This window comes from Delphinapterus leucas, chromosome X (assembly GCF_059928025.1).
Source record: "Delphinapterus leucas isolate spDelLeu-1000000601 "Yukka" chromosome X, BTC_Dleu_Yukka2, whole genome shotgun sequence".
In the NCBI taxonomy this organism is placed as follows: Eukaryota; Metazoa; Chordata; class Mammalia; order Artiodactyla; family Monodontidae; genus Delphinapterus; species Delphinapterus leucas.
In genome coordinates, this window is record NC_143150.1 from 44,293,218 (window position 1) to 44,315,394 (window position 22,177).

Genomic DNA, 22,177 nt, shown 5'->3' on the forward strand with positions numbered 1-22,177 from the left:
CAGTATAGTATTATTTGAAACTGGACTTAGACTAGTCACCAATGTAAATGACAAACTCTAGAGCAACCACTAAGAAAATTTTAAAACACAAACATAATTAATATGCTAAGAGAAGAGAGTAAACAGAATAAAAGATGCTCAATTAAAACAAGAGAAGGCAGAAAAAGAGTGGAAGACAAAAGATGAAACAAAAACATGGCAATGAACAGAAAATAGTTACAAATGTGATAAATATTAATTCAATATAATCACTTTTGATACGAATGGTATGAATACACCAATTAAAGGGGAGAGACTGTCAGGATGGATTAAAAAACGAGATCTGACAGGAGACCTTCAAGATGGTAGAAGAGTAAGACAAGGAGATCACCTTCCTCCCCACAAATACATCAGAAATACATCTACATGTGGAACAACTCCTACAGAACACCTGAACGCTGGCAGAAGACCTCAGACTTCACCGAAGGCAAGAAACACCCCACGTACCCAGGTAGGCCAAGAGAAAAAAGAAAAAACAGAGACAAAAGAATAGGGATGGGACCTGCACCACTGGGAGGGAGCTGTGAAGGAGGAAAGGTTTCCACACACTAGGAAGCCCCTTCACTGGCAGAGACGGGGGTGGTGGCGGGGAGGAAGCTTCAGAGCTAGGGAGGACAGCTCAGTAACAGGGGTGCAGAGGGCAAAGCGGAGAGATTCCTGCACAGAGGATCAGTGCTGACCAGCACTCACCAGCCCAAGAGGCTTGTCTGCTCACCCGCCAGGGTGGGTGGGCAATGGGAGCTGAGGATCAGGCTTCAGAGGTCAGATCCCAGGGAGAGGACTGGGGTTGGATGCATAAACACAGCCTGGAGGGGGCTAGTGCACCACAGCTAGCCGGGAGGGAGTCCGGGAAAAAGTCTGGACCTGCCTGAAAGGCAAGAAACCATTGTTTTGGGGTGCATGAGGAGAGGGGATTCAGAGCACCACCTAAATGAGCTCCAGAGACAGGTGCAAGCCGCGGCTACCAGTATAGACACCAGAGAATGGCATGAGATGCTAAGCCTGCTGCTGCAGCCACCAAGAAGCCTGTGTGAAAGCACAGGTCACTATCCACACCTCCCCTCCTGGGAGCCTGTGCAGCCTGCCATTGCTAGGGTCCTGTGGTCCAGGGACAGCTTCCCCGGGAGAACACACAGCACACCTCAGGCTGTTGCAATGTCACGCCGGCCTCTGCCGCCACAGGCTCACCCTGAGCTCCGTACCCCTCCCTCCCCCAGGCCTGAGTGAGCCAGAGCCCCCAAATCAGTTGCTACTTTAACCCCGTCCTGTCTGAGCGAAGAACAGACGCCCTCAGGAGACCTACACGCAGAGGTGGGGCCAAATCCAAAGCTGAGCCCCTGGGAGCTGTGAGAACAAAGAAGAGAAAGGGAAATCTCTCCCAGCAGCCTCAGGAGAGGTGTATTAAAGCTCCACAATCAACTTGACGTACCCTGCATCTCTGGAATACCTGAATAGACAACAAATCATCCCAAAATTGAGGCGGTGGACTTTGGGAGCAACTGTAGACTTGGGGTTTGCTTTCTTCTTCTAATTTGTTTCTGGTTTTATGTTTATCTTAGTTTAGTATTTAGAGTTTATTATCATTGGTAGATTTGTTTACTGATTTGGTTGCTCTCTTCCTTTTTTTAATATGTAGATACATATATATTTTTCCTTTTTCTGACTGTGTATGTGTCTGCTTCTTTGTGTGATTTTGTCTGTATACCTTTGCTTTTACCATTTGTCCCAGGGTTCTGTCTGTCCTTTTGTTCTTTTTTTAAAATTACTTTTTAATTTTTCTTTACTTTTAAAAACTTTCCTATTTTTAATTTTAATAACTTTTATTTTATTTTATTTTTCTCTTACTTTCCTTCTTTTTTCTCCCTTTTCTTTGGAGCCACGTGCCTGACAGGGTCTTGGTGCTCTGGCCAGGTGTCAGGTCTGTGCCTCTGAGGTGGGAGAGCCGAGTTCAGGACATTGGTCCACCAGAGACCTCCCGGGCCACATAATATCAAATGGCAAAAGCTCTCCCAGAGATCTCCAACTCAACGCCAAGACCCAGCTCCACTCAATGACCAGCAAGCTACAGTGCTGGACACCCAATGCAAAACAACTAGAAAAACAGGAACACAACCCCAAACATTAGCAGAGAGGCTGCCTAAAATCATAAGGTCACAGACACCCCAAAACACAACATGGGACATGGTCCTGCCACCAGAAAGACAAGATCCAGCCTCATCCACCAGAACATAGGCACCAGTCCCCTCCACCAGGAAGCCTATACAACGCACTGAACCAGCCATAGCCACCGGGGACAGACACCAAAAACAACAGGAACTATGACCCTGCACCCTGCGAAAAGGAGACCCCAAACAGAGTAAGTTAAGCAAAATGAGAAGACAGAGGAACACAGCAGATGAAGGAGCAAGGTAAAAACCAACCAGACCAAAAAAATGAAGAGGAAATAGGCAGGCTACCTGAAAAAGAATACAGAGCGATGATAGTAAAGAAGATGCAAAATCTTGGAAACAGAATGGAGAAAATACAAGAAACCTTTAACAAGGACCTAGAAAACTAAAGAGCAAACAAACAGTGATGAACAACACAATAAATAAATTAAAAATTCTCTAGAAGGAATCAATAGCAGAATAACTGAGGCAGAAGAACGGATAAGTGACCTGGAAGATAAAATAGGGGACATAACTACTGGAGAGCAGAAAAAGAAAAAAGAATGAAAACAATTGAGGACAGCCTTAGAGACTTCTGGGACAACATTAAACACAACAACATTTGAATTATAGGGGTCCCAGAAGAAGAAGAGAAAAAGAAAGGGACTGAGGAAATTTTTGAAGAGATTATAGTTGAAAAATTCCCTAATATGGGAAAGGAAATACTTAAGTCCAGGAAGCGCAGAGAGTCCCATACAGGATAAATCCAAGGAGAAACACGCCAAGACACATATTAATCAAACTATCAAAAATTAAATACAAAGAACAAATATTAAAAGCAGCAAGAGAAAAACAACAAATAACATACAAGGAAATCCCCATAAGGTTAACAGTTGATCTTACAGCAGAAACTCTGCAAGCCAGATGGGAGTGGCAGGACATATTTAAAGTGATGAAAGGGAAAAACCTACAACCAGGATTACTCTACCCAGCAAGGATCTCATACAGATTTGATGGAGAATTTAAAACCTATACAGACAAGTGAAAGCTAAGAGAATTCAGCACCACCAAACCAGCTATACAACAAATGCTAAAGGAACTTCTCTAGGCAGGAAACACAGAGAAGGAAAAGACCTACAATAACAAACCCAAAACAATTAAGAATATGGTAATAAGAACATACGTATCGATAATCACCTTAAATGTAAATAGATTAAATGTTCCAACCAAAAGACACAGACTGGCTGAATGGACACAAAAACAAGACCTGTATATATGCTGTCTACAAGAGACCCACTTCAGACCTAGGGACACACACAGACTGAAAGTGGGGGGATGGAAAAAGATATTCCATGCAAATGGAAATTAAAAGAAAGCTGGAGTAGCAATTCTCATATCAGACAAAATAGACTTTAAAATGAAGACTATTACAAGAGACAAAGAAGGACACTACATAATGATCAAGGATCATTCCTAGAAGAAAATATAACAATTGTAAATATTTATGCACCCAACATAGGAGCACCTCAATACATAAGGCAAATGCTAACAGCCATAAAAGGGGAAATCAACAGTAACACAATCATAATAGGGGACTTTAACACCCCAGTTTCAGCAACGGACAGATCATCCAAAATGAAAATAAATAAAGAAACGCAAGATTTAAATGATACATTTAACAAGGTGGACTTAATTGATATTTATAGGACATTCCATCCAAAAACAACAGAATACACTTTCTTCTCAAGGGCTCATGGAACATTCTCCACGATAGATCATATCTTGGGTCACAAATCAGGCCTTAGGAAATTTAAGAAAATTGAAATCGTATCAAGTGTCTTTCACGACCACAACGCTATGAGACTAGATATCAATTACAGGAAAAAGTCTGTAAAAAATATAAACACATGGGGGCTAAACAATACACTACTTAATAACCAACAGATCACTGAAGATATCAAAGAGGAAACCAAAAAATACCTAGATACAGGGGTGGAGCTTCAAGATGGCGGAAGAGTAAGACGTGGAGATCAACTTTCTCCCCACAAATACATCAGAAATACATCTACAAGTGGAACAACTCTTACAGGACACCTACTGAATGCTGGCAGAAGACCTCAGACCTCCCAAAAGGAAAGAAACTCCCCAGATACCTGGGTAGGGCAAAAGAAAAAAGAAAAAACAGAGACAAAAGAATAGGGACAGGACCTGCACCTCTGAGAGGGAGTTGTGAAGGAGGAAACGTTTCCACACAGTAGGAAGCCCCTTCACAGGTGGAGACTGCGGGTGGCGAGGGGGGAAGCTTCAGAGGCATGGAGGAGAGCGCAGCAACAGGGGTTCAAAGGACAAAGCGGAGAGATCCCCGCACAGAGGATCACTGCCGACCAGCACTCACCATCCCGAAAGGTTTGTCTGCTCACCTGCCGGGATGGGTGGGGGCTGGGAGCTGAGGCTCGGGCTTTGGTCGGTTGCCAGGGAGAGGACTGGGATTGGCTGCATGAACACAACCTGAAGAGGGCTAGTGCACCACAGCTAGGCGGGAGGGAGTCCGTGTAAAGGTCTGGCAGTGCAGAAGAGGAAAGAGACTTTTTCTTGCCTCTTTATTTCCTGGTGCGCGAGGAGAGGGGATTAAGAGCACCACTTAAAGAAGCTCCAGAGACGGGCGTGAGCCCCGGCTATCAGCACAGACCCCAGAGACAGGCATGAGACGCTAAGGCTGCTGCTGCAGCCACCAAGAAGCCTGTGTGTAAGCACAGGTCACTATCCACACCTCCCGTCCCAGGAGCCTGTGCAGCCTGCCACTGGCAGGGTCCCGTGATCCGGGGACAGCTTCCCCGGGAGAACACACAGTGCGCCTCAGGCTGGGGCAACGTCTCACTGGCCTCTGCCGCAGGCTCGCCCTGAACTCTGTACCCCTCCCTCCCACCGGCCTGAGTGGGCCTGAGTGAGCCACAGCTGTCGAATCAGCTGCTACTTTAACCCCGTCCTATCTGAGTAAAGAACAGAGGCCCTCAGGCAAGCTACATGCAGAGGCAGGGCCTAATACAAAGCTGAACCCCAGGAGCTGTGCGAACAAACAAGAGAAAGGGAGATCTCTCCCAGCAGCCTCAGGAGCAGCGGATTAAATCTTCACAATCAACTTGATGTACAATGCATCTGTGTAATACCTGAATAGACAACAAATCATCCCAAATTGAGGAGGTGGATTTTGGGAGGAACGATATATATATATATATATATATATATATATATATATATATATATACATATATTTCCCTGTTTCTCTTTCTGTGAGTGTGTATGTGTATGCTCCTGTGTGTGATTTTGTCTGTATAGCTTTGCTTTTACCATTTTTCCTAGGATTCTTTCTGTCCTTTTTTTTTCTTTTTCTAGTATAGATTTTAGCAGTTGTTGTCATTGGTGGAATTGTTTTTTGGTTTGGTTGTTCTCTTCTTTGTCTTTTTTTTTATTACTTTAGAAAAAAATTTAATAATTATTTTTTATTATAATAACTTTATTTATTTTATCATATTCGTTGTTTCCTTCTTTTTTTCTCCCTTTTATTCTGAGACGTGTGGATGACAGGCTCTTGGTGCTCCGGCCAGGTGTCAGGCCTGTGCCTCTGAGGCGGGATAGCCGAGTTCAGGACATTGGTACACCTGAGGCCTCCCAGCTCCATGTAATATCAAATGGCGAAAATCTCGCAGAGATCTCCATCTCAATGCCAAGACACAATTCCACTCAACGAACAGCAAGCTATAGTGTTGGACACCCGAAGCAAAACAACTAGCGAGACAGGAACACAATGATATTCATTAGCAGAGAGGCTGCCTAAAATCATAATAAGGCCACAGACACCCCAAAACACACCACCAGACGTGGACCTGCCCACCAGAAAGACAACTCCAGCCTCAACCACCAGAACACAGGCACTAGTCCCCTCCACCAGGAAGCCTACACAACCCAATGAACCAACCTTAGCCACTGGGGACAGACACCAAAAACAATGGGAACTATGAACCTGCAGCCTACGAAAAGGAGACACCAAATAGAGTAAGTTAAATAAAATGAGAAGACAGAGAAACACACAGCAGATGAAGGAGCAAGGCAAAACCCCACAAGACCTAACAAATGAAGAGGAAATATGCAGGCTACCTGAAAAAGAATTCAGAGTAATGATAGTAAAGGTGATCCCATATCTTGGAAAAAGAATGGAGAAAATACAAGAAACCTTTAACAAGGTCCTAGAAGAACGAAAGAGCAAACAAACAATGATGAACAACACAATAAATGAAACTAAAATTCTCTAGAAGGAATCAATAGCAGAAGAGGCAGAAGAACAGATAAGTGACCTGGAAGATAAAATAGAGGAAATAACTACTGCAGAGCAGAATAAAGAAAAAAGAATGAAGAGAATAGAGGACAGACTTAGAGACCTCTGGGACAACATTAAACACACCAACATTCGAATTATAGGGGTCCCAGAAGAAGAAGAGAAAAAGAAAGGGACTGAGAAAATATTTGAAGAGATTATAGTTGATAAATTCCCTAATATGGGAAAGGAAATAGTTAATCAAGTCCAGGAAGCACAGAGTCCCATACAGGATAAATTCAAGGAGAAACACGCCAAGACACATATTAATCAAACTATCAAAAATTAAATACAAAGAAAAAAATATTAAAAGCAGCAAGGGAAAAACAACAAATAACAAACAAGGGAATCCCCATAAGGTTAACAGCCGATGTTCCAGCAGAATCTCTGCAAGCCAGAAGGGAGTGGCAGGACATATTTAAAGAGATGAAGGAGAAAAACCTACAACCAAGATTACTCTGCCCAGCAAGCATCTCATTCAGATTTGACGGAGAAATTAAAACCTTTATAGACAAGCAAAAGAAAAGTGAATTCAGCAACAACAAACCAGCTTTACAACACATGCTAAAGGAACTTCTCTAGGCACAAATCACAAGAGAAGGAAAACACCTGCAATAACAACCGAAAAAAATTAAGAAAATGGTAATAAGAACATACATATTGATAATTACCTTAAATGTAAATGGATTAAATGATCCAACGAAAAGACATAGACTGGCTGAATTGATACAAAAACAAGACCCGTATATATGCTGTCTACAAGAGACCCACCTCAGACCTAGGGACACATACAGACTGAAAGTGAGGGAATGGAAACAGATATTCCAGGCAAATGGAAACCAAAAGAAAGCTGGAGTAGCAATTCTCATATTAGACGTAAGACTTTCAAACAAAGCCTATTACAAGAGACAAAGAAGGACACTACATAATGATCAAGGGATCAATCCAAGAAGAATATATAACAATTGTAAATATTTATGCACCCAACATAGGAGCACCTCAGTACATAAGGCAAATACTAACAGCCATAAAAGGGGCAATCAACAGTAACACAATCATAGTAGGGGAGTTTAACACCCCAATTTCACCAAGGGACAGATTGTCCAAAATGAAAATACATAGGGAAACACAAGCTTTAAATGATACATTAAACAAGATGGTCTTAATTGATATTTCTAGGACATTCCATCCAAAAACAGCAGAATACACATTCTTCTCAAGTGCTCATGGAATATTCTCAAGACTTGTAAAATTTAAGAAAACTGAAATCGCATCAAGTATCTTTTCCGACCACAACATATGAGACTAAATATCAATTACAGAAAAAAATCTGTAAAAAATACAATCATATGGAGGCTAAAGAATATACTACTTGATAACCAAGAGATCACTGAAGAAATCAAAGAGGAGATCAATATATACCTAGAAACAAATGACAATGAATACACGATGACTCAAAACCTATGGGATGCTGCAAAAGTAGTTCTAAGAGGGAAGTTTATAGCAATACAATCCTACTTTAAGGAACAAGAAACATCTCAAGTAAACAACCTAACCTTACACCAAAAGACATTAGAGAAAAAAGAACAAAAAAGCCCCAAAGTTAGCAGGAGGAAAGAAATCATAAAGGTCAGATCAGAAATAAAGGAAACGATAGCAAAGATCAATAAAACTAAAAGCTGGTTCTTTGAGAAGATAAACAAAATTGATAAACCATTAGCCAGACTCATCAAGAAAAAAAGGAAGAAGACTCAAATCAATAGAATTAGAAATGAAAAAGGAGAAGTAACAACTGACACTGCAGAAATATAAAGGATCATGAGAGATTACTACAAGAAACACTATGCCAATAAAATGAACAACCTGGAAGAAATGGTCAAATTCTTAGAAATGCACAGCCTTCCGAAACTGAACCAGGAAGAAATAGAAAATATGAACAGCCCAATCACAGGCACTGAAATTGAAACTGTGATTAAAAATCTTCCAACAAACAAAAACCCAGGACCAGATGGCTTCACAGGAAAATTCTATCAAACATTTAGAGAAGAGCTAACACCTATCTTTCTCAAACTCTTCCAAAATATAGGAGAGGGAGGAACACTCCCATACACATTCTACGAGGCCACAATCACCCTGATACCAAAACCAGACAAAGATGTCACAAAGAAAGAAAATTACAGGCTAATATCACTGATGAACATAGATACAAAAATCCTCAACAAAATACTAGCTAACAGAATGTAACAGCACATTAAAAGGATCATACACCATGATCAAGTGGGGTTTATTCCAGGAATGCAAGCATTCTTCAATATATGCAAATCAATCAATGTGACACGCCATATTAACAAACTGAAGGTGAAAAACCATATGATCATCTCAATAGATGCAGAGAAAGCTTTTGACAAAATTCAACACCCATTTATGAAAAAAACCCTCCAGAATGTAGGCATAGAGGGAAACTTCTTCAACATAATAAAGGCCATATATGACAAATCCACAGCCAACATCGTCCTCAATGGTGAAAAACTGAAAGCATTTCCACTAAGATCAGGAACAAGATAAGGTTGCCCACTCTCACCACTATTATTCAATATATGTTCGAAAGTTTTAGCCACAGCAATCAGAGAAGAAAAAAAATAAAACGAATCCAAACCATAAAAGAAGAAGTAAAGCTGTCACTGTTTGCAAATGACATGATACTATATAGAGAATCCTAAAGATGCTACGAGAAAACTACTAGAGCCAATCAATGAATTTGGTAAAGTAGCAGGATACAAACCTAATGCAAAGAAATCTCTTACATTCCTATACACTAATGATGAAAAATCTGAAAGAGAAATTAAGGAGACACTCCCATTTACCACTGCAACAAAAAGAGTAAAATACCTAGGAATAAACCTACCTAAGGAGACAAAAGACCTGTATGCAGAAAACTATAAGACACTGATGAAAGAAATTAAAGGTGATACAAACAGCAGGAGAGATATACCATGCTCTTGGATTGGAAGAACCAACATTGTGAAAATGACTCTACTACCCAGAGCAAACAACAGATTCAATGCAGCCCTATCAAACTACCACTGGCATTTTTCACAGAACTAGAACAGAAAATTTCACAATTTGCATGGAAACACAAAAGACCCTGAATAGCCAAATAAATCTTGAGAAAGAAAAACGGAGCTGGAGGAATCAGTTTCCCTGACTTCAGACTATACTACAAAGCTATAGTAATCAAGACAGTATGGTACTGGCACAAAAACAGAAATATAGATCAATGGAACAGAATAGAAAGCCCAGAGATAAACCCACGCACATATGGTCACCTTATCTTTGATAAAGGAGGCAAGAATATACAGTGGAGAAAAGACAGCCTCTTCAATAAGTGGTGCTGGGAAAATGGACAGCTACACATAAAAGAATAAAATTAGAACACTCACTAACACCATACACAAAAATAAGCTCAAAATGGATTAAAGACCTAAATGTAAGGCCAGACACTATCAAACTCTTAAAGGAAAACATAGGCAGAACACTCTATGACATAAATCACAGCAAGATTCTTTATGATTCACCTCCTAGAGAAATGGAAATAAAAACAAAAATGAACAAATGGGACCTAATGAAACTTAAGAGCTTTTGCACAGCAAAGGAAACCATAAACAAGATGAAAAGACTACCCACAGAATGGGAAAAAATATTTGCAAATGAAGCAACTGACAAAGGATTAATCTCCAAAACTGACAAGAAGCTCATGCTGCTCAATATCAGAAAAAAAAAACAATCCAATCCAAAAATGGGCAGAAGACCTAAACAGACATTTCTCCAAAGAAGATATACAGATTGCCAACAAACACATGAAAGGATGCTCAACATCATTAATCATTAGAGAAATGCAAATAAAAACTACAGTGAGATATCATCTCACACCAGTCGGAATGGCCATCTTCAAAAACTCTACAAACAATAAACCCTGGAGAGGGTGTGGAGAAAAGGGAAACTTCTTGCACTGTTGCTGGGAATGTAAATTGATACAGCCACTATGGAGAACAGTATGTATGTTCCTTATAAAACTAAAAATAGAACTACCATACGACCCAGCAATCCCACTACTGGGCATATACCCTGAGAAAACCATAATTCAAAAAGAGTCATGTACCACAATGTTCATTGCAGCTCTATTTACAATAGCCAGGCCATGGAAGCAACCTAAGTGTCCATCAACAGATGACTGGATAAAGAAGATGTGGCAGATATATATAATGGAATATTACTCAGCCATAAAAAGAAACAAAATTGAGTTATTTGTAGTGAGGTGGATGGACCTAGAGTCTGTCATACAGAGTAAAGTAAGTCAGAAAGAGAAAAACAAATACCATATGCTAACACATATATATGGAATCTAAAAAAAAAAAAGGTCATGAAAAACCTAGGGGCAAGACGGGAATAAAGACACAGACCTACTAGAGAATGGACTTGAGGATATGGGGAGGAGTAAGGGTAAGCTAGGACAAAGTGAGAGAGTGGCATGGACATATATACACTACCAAACGTAAAATAGATAGCTAGTGGGAAGCAGCCGCATAGCACAGGGAGATCAGCTCAGTGCTTTGTGACCACCTAGTTGGGTGGGATAGGGAGGGTGGGAGGGAGGGAGACACAAGAGGGAAGAGATTTGGGGACATGTATATTTATAATTGATTCATTTTGTTATAAAGCAGAAACTAACACACCATTGTAAAGCAATTATACTCCAATAAAGATTTTAAAAAATAAAGAAGTGAAGGAAACAATAGCAAAGATCAATAAAACTTAAAGCTGGTTCTTTTAGAAGATAAACAAAATTGATAAACCATTAGCCAGACTCATCAGGAAAAAAAGGGAGATGACTGAAATCAATAGAATTAGAAATGAAAAAGGAGAAGTAACAACTGACACTGCAGAAATACAAAGGATCATGAGAGATTACTCCAAGCAACTATATGCCAATAAAATGGACAACCTGGAAGAAATGGACACATTCTTAGAAAAGCACATCCTTCCGACACTGAACCAGGAAGGAATAGAAAATATAAACAGACCAATCACAAGCACTGAAACTGTGGCTAAAAATCTTCCAACAAACAAAAGCCCAGGACCAGATGGCTTCACAGGCTAATTCTATCAAACATTTAGAGAAGTGCTAACATCTATCCTTCTCAAACTCTTGCAAAATATAGCAGAGGGAGGAACACTCCCAAACTCATTCTATGAGTCCACCATCACCCTGATACCAAAACCAGACAAGATGTCAAAAAGAAAGAAAACTATAGACCAATATCACTGATGAACTTAGATGCAAAAATCCTGAACAAAATACCAGCAAACAGAATCCAGCCGCACATTAAAAGGATCATACACCATGATCAAGTAGGGTTTATCCCAGGAATGCAAGGATTCTTCAATATATGCAAATAAATCAATGTGATACACCATATTAACAAACTGAAGGATAAAATCCATATGATAATAGATGCAGAAAAAGCTTTTGAGAAAATTCCACACCCATTTTTTATAAAAACCCTCCAGAAATAGGTGTGCAGGGAACTTACCTCAACATAATCAAGGCCATATATGACAAAAGCACAGCCAACATCGTTCTCAATACTGAAAAACTGAAAACATCTTTTCGTGGTGTCCTTGTCTGACTTTGGTATAAGGGTAATGCAAGCCTTGAGTTTGAGAATGTTTCATCCTCTTCCATTTTGGGGAAGAGTTTGAGAAGGACTTGCATTAATTCTTTTTTAAATGTTTGGTAGAATTCACCCGGGAAACTACATGGTCCTGGGCTTTTCTTTATGAGATTTTTGTTTACGGATTCAACCTCCTTACTTTGGTGATGTCATGTTTCCTTTGTTGGTGTCAAATTTCCTTGATTTTTCTTGTTCCTTGAAGTCTTGCATTGCACCCTTTGCATTTAAAGTCGTAGTCAACTCCTTCAGTCTTTACTAACTTAAGGAGAGAAATACATTCCTTCAGTCCTGCTAGGGATTCTAAGGCTTTCACAGACCTTTTATGGATATGACTGCTTCTCACTTCTTACTCCTGCTTGTGGCAGAATTCATAAATTTGTATACTTCTCTCAATCTTGCAATGCACCAGACTGGGTGTTGACAGCCTCCCTTTTGCTTTCCCAAGGGCAGAGCTAAAGCTAAAGAGGCCAAATTTGTGGCCTCTCCATGGCTCTCACATTCAGGTTAGCCTTCTGTGCATGCTCACAAGCCATCTACCAGAGATTGCTCTTGCTGCCTTTGAGAACACAGAGTGGGCCACAGGGTGGAGGTTTGTGGGGGTGAGGCAATCAGGGTTCTGGGGGTGCCAGTGGGACAGTTGTAGGGATCCACATGTGAGATGTCCCAAGTGGCTTGTGGGCTGGCTTCTTGATAGAGTCTGTGAAGCAGTTAGTAGGATCTATGTCCCATTAGTGCCCTCCAAGAGTCCTATATGTCACTCTCTCAGCCTCTTCCCACTCCCAGTCATGCAGCTGATGACTCGGTACTCTGAATGGGATGAGAGAGAAATGGGCCTCTTGGCCGTGTCCCACACAGCTGGGAAAGCCAGGCACTCCTTAACACACTTTCACTCCTCCCCCCATCCCTGCAGGAGAATTCACTGGCCAAGAAAGTGTCTCTTGGAACTGAGGGGTATTGCTTGGGGGAGGGGTGGTGCAGGTAAAGTCAAAATGTTACTCCTTCCCTCTCCAACGCATCCAAACTCAAATATATATATTATATATATGTTTGTTTCCTCCAACAGCATGCTGGACCTTCTCTGCTGGAAACCTAGAATTCCATAAAGGCTTTCTTGTCCATGGGTGATTGTCTCATCCGTAGGTGATTGACAGTGTTCTTCAGGGGCTCCCAGACCATGGCTGAGAGGGACTGGGACCAGCACATGGGCCACTGCAGGGTCCGCAGCCAGGACTGAGATCTGTATGTGTATTACCTGAGGCACGAGTGGGTGAGACTCCTTCCGGGTCCTGTGGCATATGGTGTTGGATCCCACAGCTTTCACAAAGGCACTTTTGTTTGTAGATGGATGCTAAATTGTTACTGTTGAACGGGGCATATGTTCGAGGAATGTCGTATTTGGCCATGTTGCTAACATCACTTCTGGCAATGAGTCCTTAAACACCAAAAGCATGATCTATGAAAGAAAAACCTCTTAAGTAGGACTTTATTAAAATTAAAAACCTCTGCTCCCTGAAAAATATTTTTTTAAGATAATGAAAAACCAAGCCAGAGACTGGGAATAAATCTCTGCAAAATACATATATAATAAAGGACTGATATCCAAAATATACAAGGAATTCTTAAAACTAAACAACAGGAAAACAAATACCCATTTAAAAAAATGGGCAAAAAGTCTGATTAGACACCCATTTCATCTTAATGGCTCTAAAGTGGATTTTAGGAACTGAGGACAGAGACCAAATATTATAACAAAAGATGCTCCAATTGCCTTATCACTCAGGAAATTCCAAGGGTTTTGGGAGCTGTGAGCCAGGCACCGTGAATGGAGACCAAATATATACGATAAATATATTTTGATCATCTTTTTTTTTTTTTTGCGGTACGCAGGCCTCTCACTGTTGCAGCCTCTCCCGTTGCGGAGCACAGGCTCCGGATGCGCAGGCTCAGCGGCCATGGCTCACGGGCCCAGCTGCTCCGCGGCATGTGGGATCCTCCCGGACCGAGGCATGAACCTGTGTCCCCTGCATCGGCAGGCGGACTCTCATCAACTGCGCCACCAGGGAAGCCCTATTTTGATCATCTTAATGACAAAATATATTTCTTATAAATCACAATATTGCAGTCCACCTCTTGGTCTTTGAACACAGATCCCTTATAGCAAAACAATAAAAAATGTCAAAAGATATGGCACATTACTAGAATCTCATTCAATCACTAATAATTATTGAGTCCATTATGAAATCTTATGAAAATGTCTCCCAGGGCAAGGCCACTCAGGTTTGCAGGCTTCTATTCAATCTTGTCAGTTTCCAAAAGCAGGAGTGATCCCAGCAATATATGGCTTCACCCTTTCAGTGATCTAGTATAATTTAGCCGAGAGGCAATATCATCTTTTGCTCTGGGCCTCTTTTGAGATGTTGATGTAATACTGGATTTCTCTCATTACATAACCCATTTATTCATTTTCTAACCCACAGCTACTATTTTTCATTCTCTCCACTTACACCCAAACTTTTCCATCTTTGGAAAGGACATTAGGTTCAGTCACTGTACTGGTCTAGATGGCAGGCAGCAATACTAGTCTAGCAAGTCCCACCCCCTCAGCTCACTTCTAGTCAGATAAGGTAAGGTAACACAGGTGCAGAAGTTACACAGGTGAGCTATCTTTATCACCAGGCAATATAGCTGCATTCACTGTTAATCCTAATTTTCCCAGATTGGGTGAAGGCATATCCTGCCCCAACAGGCCCTTAGGAATTCTGACATAAAAGTAAATAGTTTCTTGCTTAGGAATCATCCCTGTTTCATGCCCTTGTAGTTGCAGCCCTGGTCCTGTGACCATTGTATCAAGTGGTGGGGAAAAGAAAAAGTTGAGGTGATACGGAGAAGACAGAATACCAACATTTTCCCCACCCCCTCTTCCCCTGATCCACCAGAAAAACAGAAATCTATCCTGTGGGGATACTCTTTTAGCCCCACTCATGTTCAGCTTGACTGTGAGCACATACTCGTGAAGGCATGTAGGCCAGCCCTTCATGCCTTTATTCCCCACCACCCACCATTTTAGACAGCCAATATTTTAACTGCCCATTCCAATTCTCTATCAAACTATGACTCTAAAGAGGTTATTTTTCTGACCACTGCTGGACATCATGTGACGTAAAGTGTGTTTGTTCCTTGGTCTAAAGAAATGATTCTCAACCGTCCAAATTTGTGCAATATCTTTTGTTATAGTACTTTTGAGCATTTGCATCTACCACTGGGTAGGCAAAGCCCAGTGCAGAGTCAATGTCTTTTCCTATATTCCTGTCAGGACTCATTTGTAGCCTCCCAGGGCTACAAGCATTAGTCTGACTTGTCAGCTCTAATCAGGGCCTCCCCAAAACCCCCAAGGAATCTGCCACATAGCCATCTGCAATCTGTCTCTTTTGCTGGCATACAGAACAGTTCTTACTGGCATTGCCTCAGAGGGTGCAAGAGAAATATGTCTAGATTTGGTCCATCTTTGCACTGCTGCAACTAACTCCCCCAAGTCCACTCATTTCATGGACCCAGGTGGCCACATCAAGGAAGCATACCAAAATGTCCACTTAGTGGTTCCAATCACCTTCTGAACCTTGGAAGGGGGTTCTTCTGATGGGCATCAACATGTCCTACTTTAATGTACCCCTTAAATTCCCAGTGATTTCCATGAGGCTGTGCCCTATTAAGGCCATCCCTTTAACAGTCCAGTTTTCCATTGCCTAACTACCTGACCATATGGCCAGGCCATGGGCTACTGTCCATGTGTAGGTAAAAACCCAAACATAAGGGCTTTTGCCATTGCTCAATTCTTCCACCACTGCTAGGAAAACAGCATGGAATTCAGCACACCAGGGTGATCTGTTTTTACCTTCTTCAATCAGAGTGGTGACTTTCCAAACATTTCCAAGATATTGTCTGTTCACCATGGAACTGCCATCCACAAGCCAAGCAGCTCTTTGTTGGTCAGTTAAGGGCTCTTTATAGGGCACTGTCCAAGTTACAACAGAATCCAGTAGCTCCTCACACAGTTCCAGAGTCAGTCCTTGGTGAAAAGAGGCTCCCTGCTCTCAGGAGTATCTCCCCCTTGCATCTCCCAGGCAGCATGTTCCTTTATAAACCATTTCCATTTTATTATGGAACTCTTCTGGGCACTGCCATCCCCATAATCCTAGATATTATGGCTATTTCAAGTTTCAAGATCACTTTATGTCCTTCAGTCACAGTCTTAAGGGTAGCTTCAATTAATCACTGATTGCAAGGTAGTAAATGCCCCTCAAATGGAAATTCTCCAGTCCAAAGTGCCAGTAGTTGTCGAGGTGCTCACAGCTCTTGCCATATGCCCCAGTCTATTCCATGCCTCACATAGGGCTATCACACAGCCTACCAGCACCTCAGCCTCTACTCCACGCTGTTTTGGCTCGGGCAATCTTACTGGTTCCCATTTAGCACGTCCAATTAAAACTGCTTGAAGGGTAGATTTACATGCCTTCTATTTATAATACTAGGTATGGGAAACATTCACCAGTCAGTTATAATGTCCATCCCCACAATACAATCAGGTAAAAAAAGAAAAAAAAAGATGCAACCACTTCACATAAAACCTGTTTAAATATGCCAATTCTCCTACAAACTTTTACCTTAATTTCATCAACCCTTACATTCCTAACGGTAGCCTCCACTAGGACTTCATCAACAGGTTTTGGTTTTACAATACTAGGTAAGGGAGGTGTTCCCCAGCCAGACATGGTTTCCATTCCCAGAAAACATTCAGGTAACATTCCAACTTTCATAATTTAATTAACCGTTACACTTTTATGTTCTCTCAGTTGAACTGTAGCCCGAGTCAAGGTTTCACCAATGGATTTTGGTACCACAGTTCACAGGATTCCTGTATCAAGGAGTCCTGGAAACTTTTCTTCACCCCGACTATTTTACCCAAGCTTGTGCAAAAGGTTTTGGATCCTTAGGAAGGGGTAGAGCCAAAGGACTCTATAAGTCATATAAAGTCTTATGTATAAGACTTATATAAAGTCTTATATATCTTAAATCTTATATAAATATAAGATTTGTCAATCTTATATTAATTGTCTTACCCCTTGCCCTAAGTGATTGGTCAGATCTCTCATTGTAATTTCTGCTTTCTGGCTTTCAAAATTTCTCCAAATTGTGGTAAACAGAGCTGACTTCTTTGGGGCCCTTTAATGTTGGGGGGCCAGCAAGTCCTTTAGTACTGCTGTATTAAAATCTCTGTTTTAAGCCCACCAAGATCTGTTTTATTCACTCTGCTTCTTAATTATCATCTAAAGATTTCCACCCTGCTGGGATGAGTCCCATGACTCTCCTTTTTCTTTCTTCTTTGTTCCACTCCTATCAACATTTGCTTTATTCACCTTATTCCTTAACAACTGTTTAAAATTTCCTACCCTGCTAAAACTATTCTCTTGATTCTCTCCTCTGCTGTCTCCATTCTCTTGTTAATAACCTAATATTTTTATTAGCATCTATAAGACCATGAGGGGAAGCTGAGACAGCAAATTCCATAAGGCTTCTTGAACTATCCCTCGGTTTTGCAGCAGTAAGGTTACAATGGGGTATCCATGTAAAAGAAGCCCTTTAACCACAGCATCTACCATGACCTGGATAACAAGTATATTCATTGGGTGAATATCCTGGTCATCATAAAGCCAGTCCCGCATGGCTTGCGTACAAAGCATATCAGCTGCTTCATCTGGGGTGTTCCGCTTGGCATTCATAGAGGAAGATGGACAGCCCCCTTCTCAGGGTAAACAGACCTTACAGTGGTCTTTATACCATCCACCAGGCTAGTTGTTCCTTCAGAAATAACCTCCTGTGTGTCTGGATCACACATAGCCATCTGTGATTGTTCTATAGTCATCTGTGCAACCTGTACCAACCCAAACATGCTCTTTCATTCTGCAGCACTCAAAACCAAAGATACAGCTCCTAAATTAGTCACTCACAACTTATTTCAGTAAAGGTTCCTCAGTAAACTGATGATATCAATCTACCAAATAAAACAACTCTTTCACACTATATCCTCTGGTTTCAATAGTTTCTTGGTTTTTCCCTCACCCTACAATGACTACCTTCTTGGTGACCAGAGGTTTTAGAGGTACTTTCTGTTGGCCCTGCATAATTTTTACCTTGGAGTGGGGGCAGCTGTGAGGCTAGTGGCTGAAGCTCAGACTCACTGAAATCTGAGCTTGGTCTAGCATCAGGGTCTGATCCAGAACTCTTTTACTTTTAGTTTAGCTATTAACAGATAACAATTACCAAGGGATTGTATATTTTACCTCTTTCTTATTAGTCTGCATTTCCTTATTCATCCAGTGAGACAACTCCCCAGGAGTTGGAGTTGATGAAATAAAATTCATATTTAATGGCAAGACAAGAAAAATTTAAACATAAACTTTTTCTCTGCCCCTTTGGGCTTCCTCCCTCTCCCCTAGTGTGTATTGTGCATCTGCACTAACCAGACCTCCCTAGGAGATAACCTTCCTTCTTAATCTTGTAAGGGGTCATGATGGCCCCCTACTCACTTTGTACATGCAGATCCGGATTGTGTAAACTGTCAATACATCACTTGATATATAATCCTTTGTCTCAAAAATGTATATAACTGTACTTTGACCTCTAACAGGTGGAACAGTCCTCAGAGCTTTCTGAAAGTCTGCCTTCCTAGTTATAATCCTCAGGTTGTCTCAAATAAAATTTTCTATTTCTTTCTTAGACTGTCAATTTTTCATCAACAGATCTATCCCTAAATTCCATTGGTAACTTTTACCCTTAGTAATGGATTGTAGCACAGCTGTTGCTCCATACCATGCACGATCATGAATCAAAGGTTCCTCAACCCCCACCCTTTCATCCTTTCTTTTCCCAAACTACATGTTTATGTGAGCCAGGGCTTTCTAGCAAATCCCACTTCTCTGACACCAACTAAAGTGGTTCTGAACCCAATTCCAATGTGTGTGTGTCGGGGTGTTGGGGGGAAGATAGTTTCCTACAACAACAACAATTCTCAAATGCCAGCAAGGTGTCCTAGGATTAAACTTAATTATGACACTATCTACCCAGAGAGAGCATCAGAGTCCACAGGTCAGGGGCTCAGTCCCACAAGACTGCTCTCCACTTCAAATGTCAATCTCAAGCCCAGGTTGTTACTTGTGCTTCTGACCGACCAACTACAGATTGGAGGTTTCCACGACTCCCTCCTTGGACTTCAGATGCCAACTGTGAATCCAGGTTGCTACCTGTACGGCTAGACAGCTACCACCTGGCTATAAATTAGAGGTTCCTACGGCTTCCTCCTTGATTTCAATTAATTTGCTAGAGTGGCTTACAGAATTCAGAGAAACATTTTACCTACCAGATTACTGGTTTATTACCAAAGGATGTAATTCAGAAACAGCCAGATGGATACATAGGGCAAGGTATGGAGAATGGGTACAGAGCTTCCATGCACTCTCCCAATGCTCCACTGTCCCAGAATCTCCCCATGTTCTCCAACTCAGAAGCTCTCCAAACCCCATCATTTTGGGTGTTTACGGAGGCTTCATTACATAAGCATGATTGATTAAATCATTGGCCATTGGTGGTTGATTCAACTTCTAGCCTCTCTCCCCTCCCAGGAAGTAATAGGAGGGGTTTCGACTGAATATTACGACCTTCTAATCACAGAGTTGGTTCCTCCGGCGACAGACACCATCTTTGGTGCTTTCCAAAAGTCACCTCATTAACATAAACCCAGTTGTGGTGGAAAAAGGCTTGTTATGAGTAATAAAACACCTGTTTCACCATAATGGCTCTGAAGTGGATTTTAGAAACTGAGGACAAGAGACCACATATTATGACAAAATGGCTCCCATTGTTCTTATCATTCAGGAAATTTCAAAGGTTTCAGGAGCTGTGAGCCAGGAACCATGGATAGAGACCAAATATATATGAGAAGTATATTTTGGTCCTCTGAATGACCAATTATATTACTTATATATCACAACATCACAGAAAGCTTACTACAATAACTACAGCAATCTAAACAGTATGGTACCAACATAAAGATAGACATATAAACCAGTGAAACAGAATAAAGAGCCATGAAATAAACCCTTGCATATGTGGCCAAATGATTTTTGACAAGGGTACCAAGATCATTCAATGGTAAATGGACATTCTTTTCAAGAAATGGTATTGGGAAAACTGATATCCACATGCAAAAGAATGGATTTGGAGCTTTACCTTATACCACATACCAAAATTAACTCAAAATGGATCAATGACAAACTCAAGAGCTAAAATTTTGAAACTCTTAGAAGAAAACATAGGAAAGAACTTTATGGCATTGAGTTTGGCAATGATTTCTTGGATAGGACACCAAAACATAAAAAAAGATAAATTGGACTTTGTCAAAATTAAAAACTTATGTGCATCAAAAGACCCTTTCAAGACCAGTGAAAAGGCAAGCCATAGAATGGGAGAAAATACTTGCAAATCATAATATATGATAATGGATTAATATCAAGAATATTTAAAGGACTCCTAAAACCTAACAACAATAACAAAAAAGTCAAACAACCCTATTTTTAAGGATTTATTTTTAAGGGCAAAGGCCTCAAATAGACATTATTTTCAAAGAAGATATGTAAATGGCCAATAAGCACATGAAAAGATGCACAACATCACTAGTCATTAGGGAAATACAAAGCAAAACCATGAGATACCACCTCACACACATTAAGACGGGTATTATCAAAACACAGAAAATAACAAATGTTGGCAAGGATGTGGAGAAATTGATACCCATGTGCATTTTTGATGTGAATGAAAAATGATTCAGCCACTGTGGAAAACAGTATGTCAGTTCTTCAAAATGATTAAACATAGAATTACCATATGATGTAACAATTCCACTTCCAGTTATTTACCCAAAATAATTGAAAGCAAGGGCTCAAACAGGTATTTTTACCACCAATGTTCTTAGCAGCATGATTCACAACAGCCAAAAATTGGAAACAACCAAAATGTCCATTGACAGATGTATAGATAAACAAAATGTGGTATATACAAACAATGAAATGTTATTCAGTCTTAAAAAGAAGTAAAATTTTGATACATGCTACAAGGATAAACTTTGAAAATATTATGCTATATGAAACAGCCAGACAGACACAAAGTAACAAATATTATAGATACATTCTAGATACATTGTATCTAGATTTGTCAAATTTGTAGAGATAGAAAATAGAATAGTGCTCACAAGGGCCTGATCAGAGTGGGTAGTGGGAAGTTATTGTTTAATGGATACAGAGTTTCAGTTTGGGATGATAAAAAAAAGTTCTGGAGATTGATATTGATGATGGTTAAATGACAGTGTAAATGTACTTAATGTCACTGAACTATACACATAAAATTGGTTAAAATGGCAAACCTTATATGTTATTTTACCATAAGTTTCTAAAAACCATAGAAATGTACAATACAAAGGGTGAACCCTAATATACACTAAGGACTTTAGTTAGTAATAATGTATCAATATTCATTCATCAACTGTAACAAATATATCACACTAATGCAAGAGGCTAATAACATGGGAAACTGTGTGTAGGGAAAGGAGGTGGTGGAGAAGAAGTAGTAGCATAGGGCTTCCCTGGTGGCGCAGTGGTTGAGAATCTGCCTGCCAATGCAGGGGACATGAGTTCGAGCCCTGGTCTGGGAGGATCCCACATGCCGCAGAGCAACTAGGACCGTGAGCCACAACTACTGAGCCTGCGCGTCTGGAGCCTATGTTCCGCAACAAGAAAGGCCGTGATAGCGAGAGGCCCGTGCACTGCGATGAAGAGTGG

At 40.8% G+C, this 22,177-nt stretch overlaps 1 protein-coding gene across 6 annotated transcripts in view; it reads right to left on the minus strand.

The window, feature by feature from the left end:
* The window catches only part of ARMCX5 (armadillo repeat containing X-linked 5), a 149,686-nt gene that overhangs the window by 118,690 nt on the left and 8,819 nt on the right, over positions 1–22,177 (minus strand). For 4 of the 6 annotated variants that reach the window (XM_089904256.1, XM_089904258.1, XM_089904257.1 and 1 more), the window contains one exon: positions 1–13,743. This exon is cut by the window's left edge and continues 24,395 nt beyond it. The exons of the other annotated variants lie outside the window; for them this stretch is intronic. In XM_089904256.1, the coding sequence (XP_089760382.1) occupies positions 13,639–13,743 (105 nt within the window). In that variant the 3' untranslated portion in view covers positions 1–13,638. The remainder of the gene's footprint in view (positions 13,744–22,177) is intronic. 6 annotated transcript variants of the gene reach the window in all.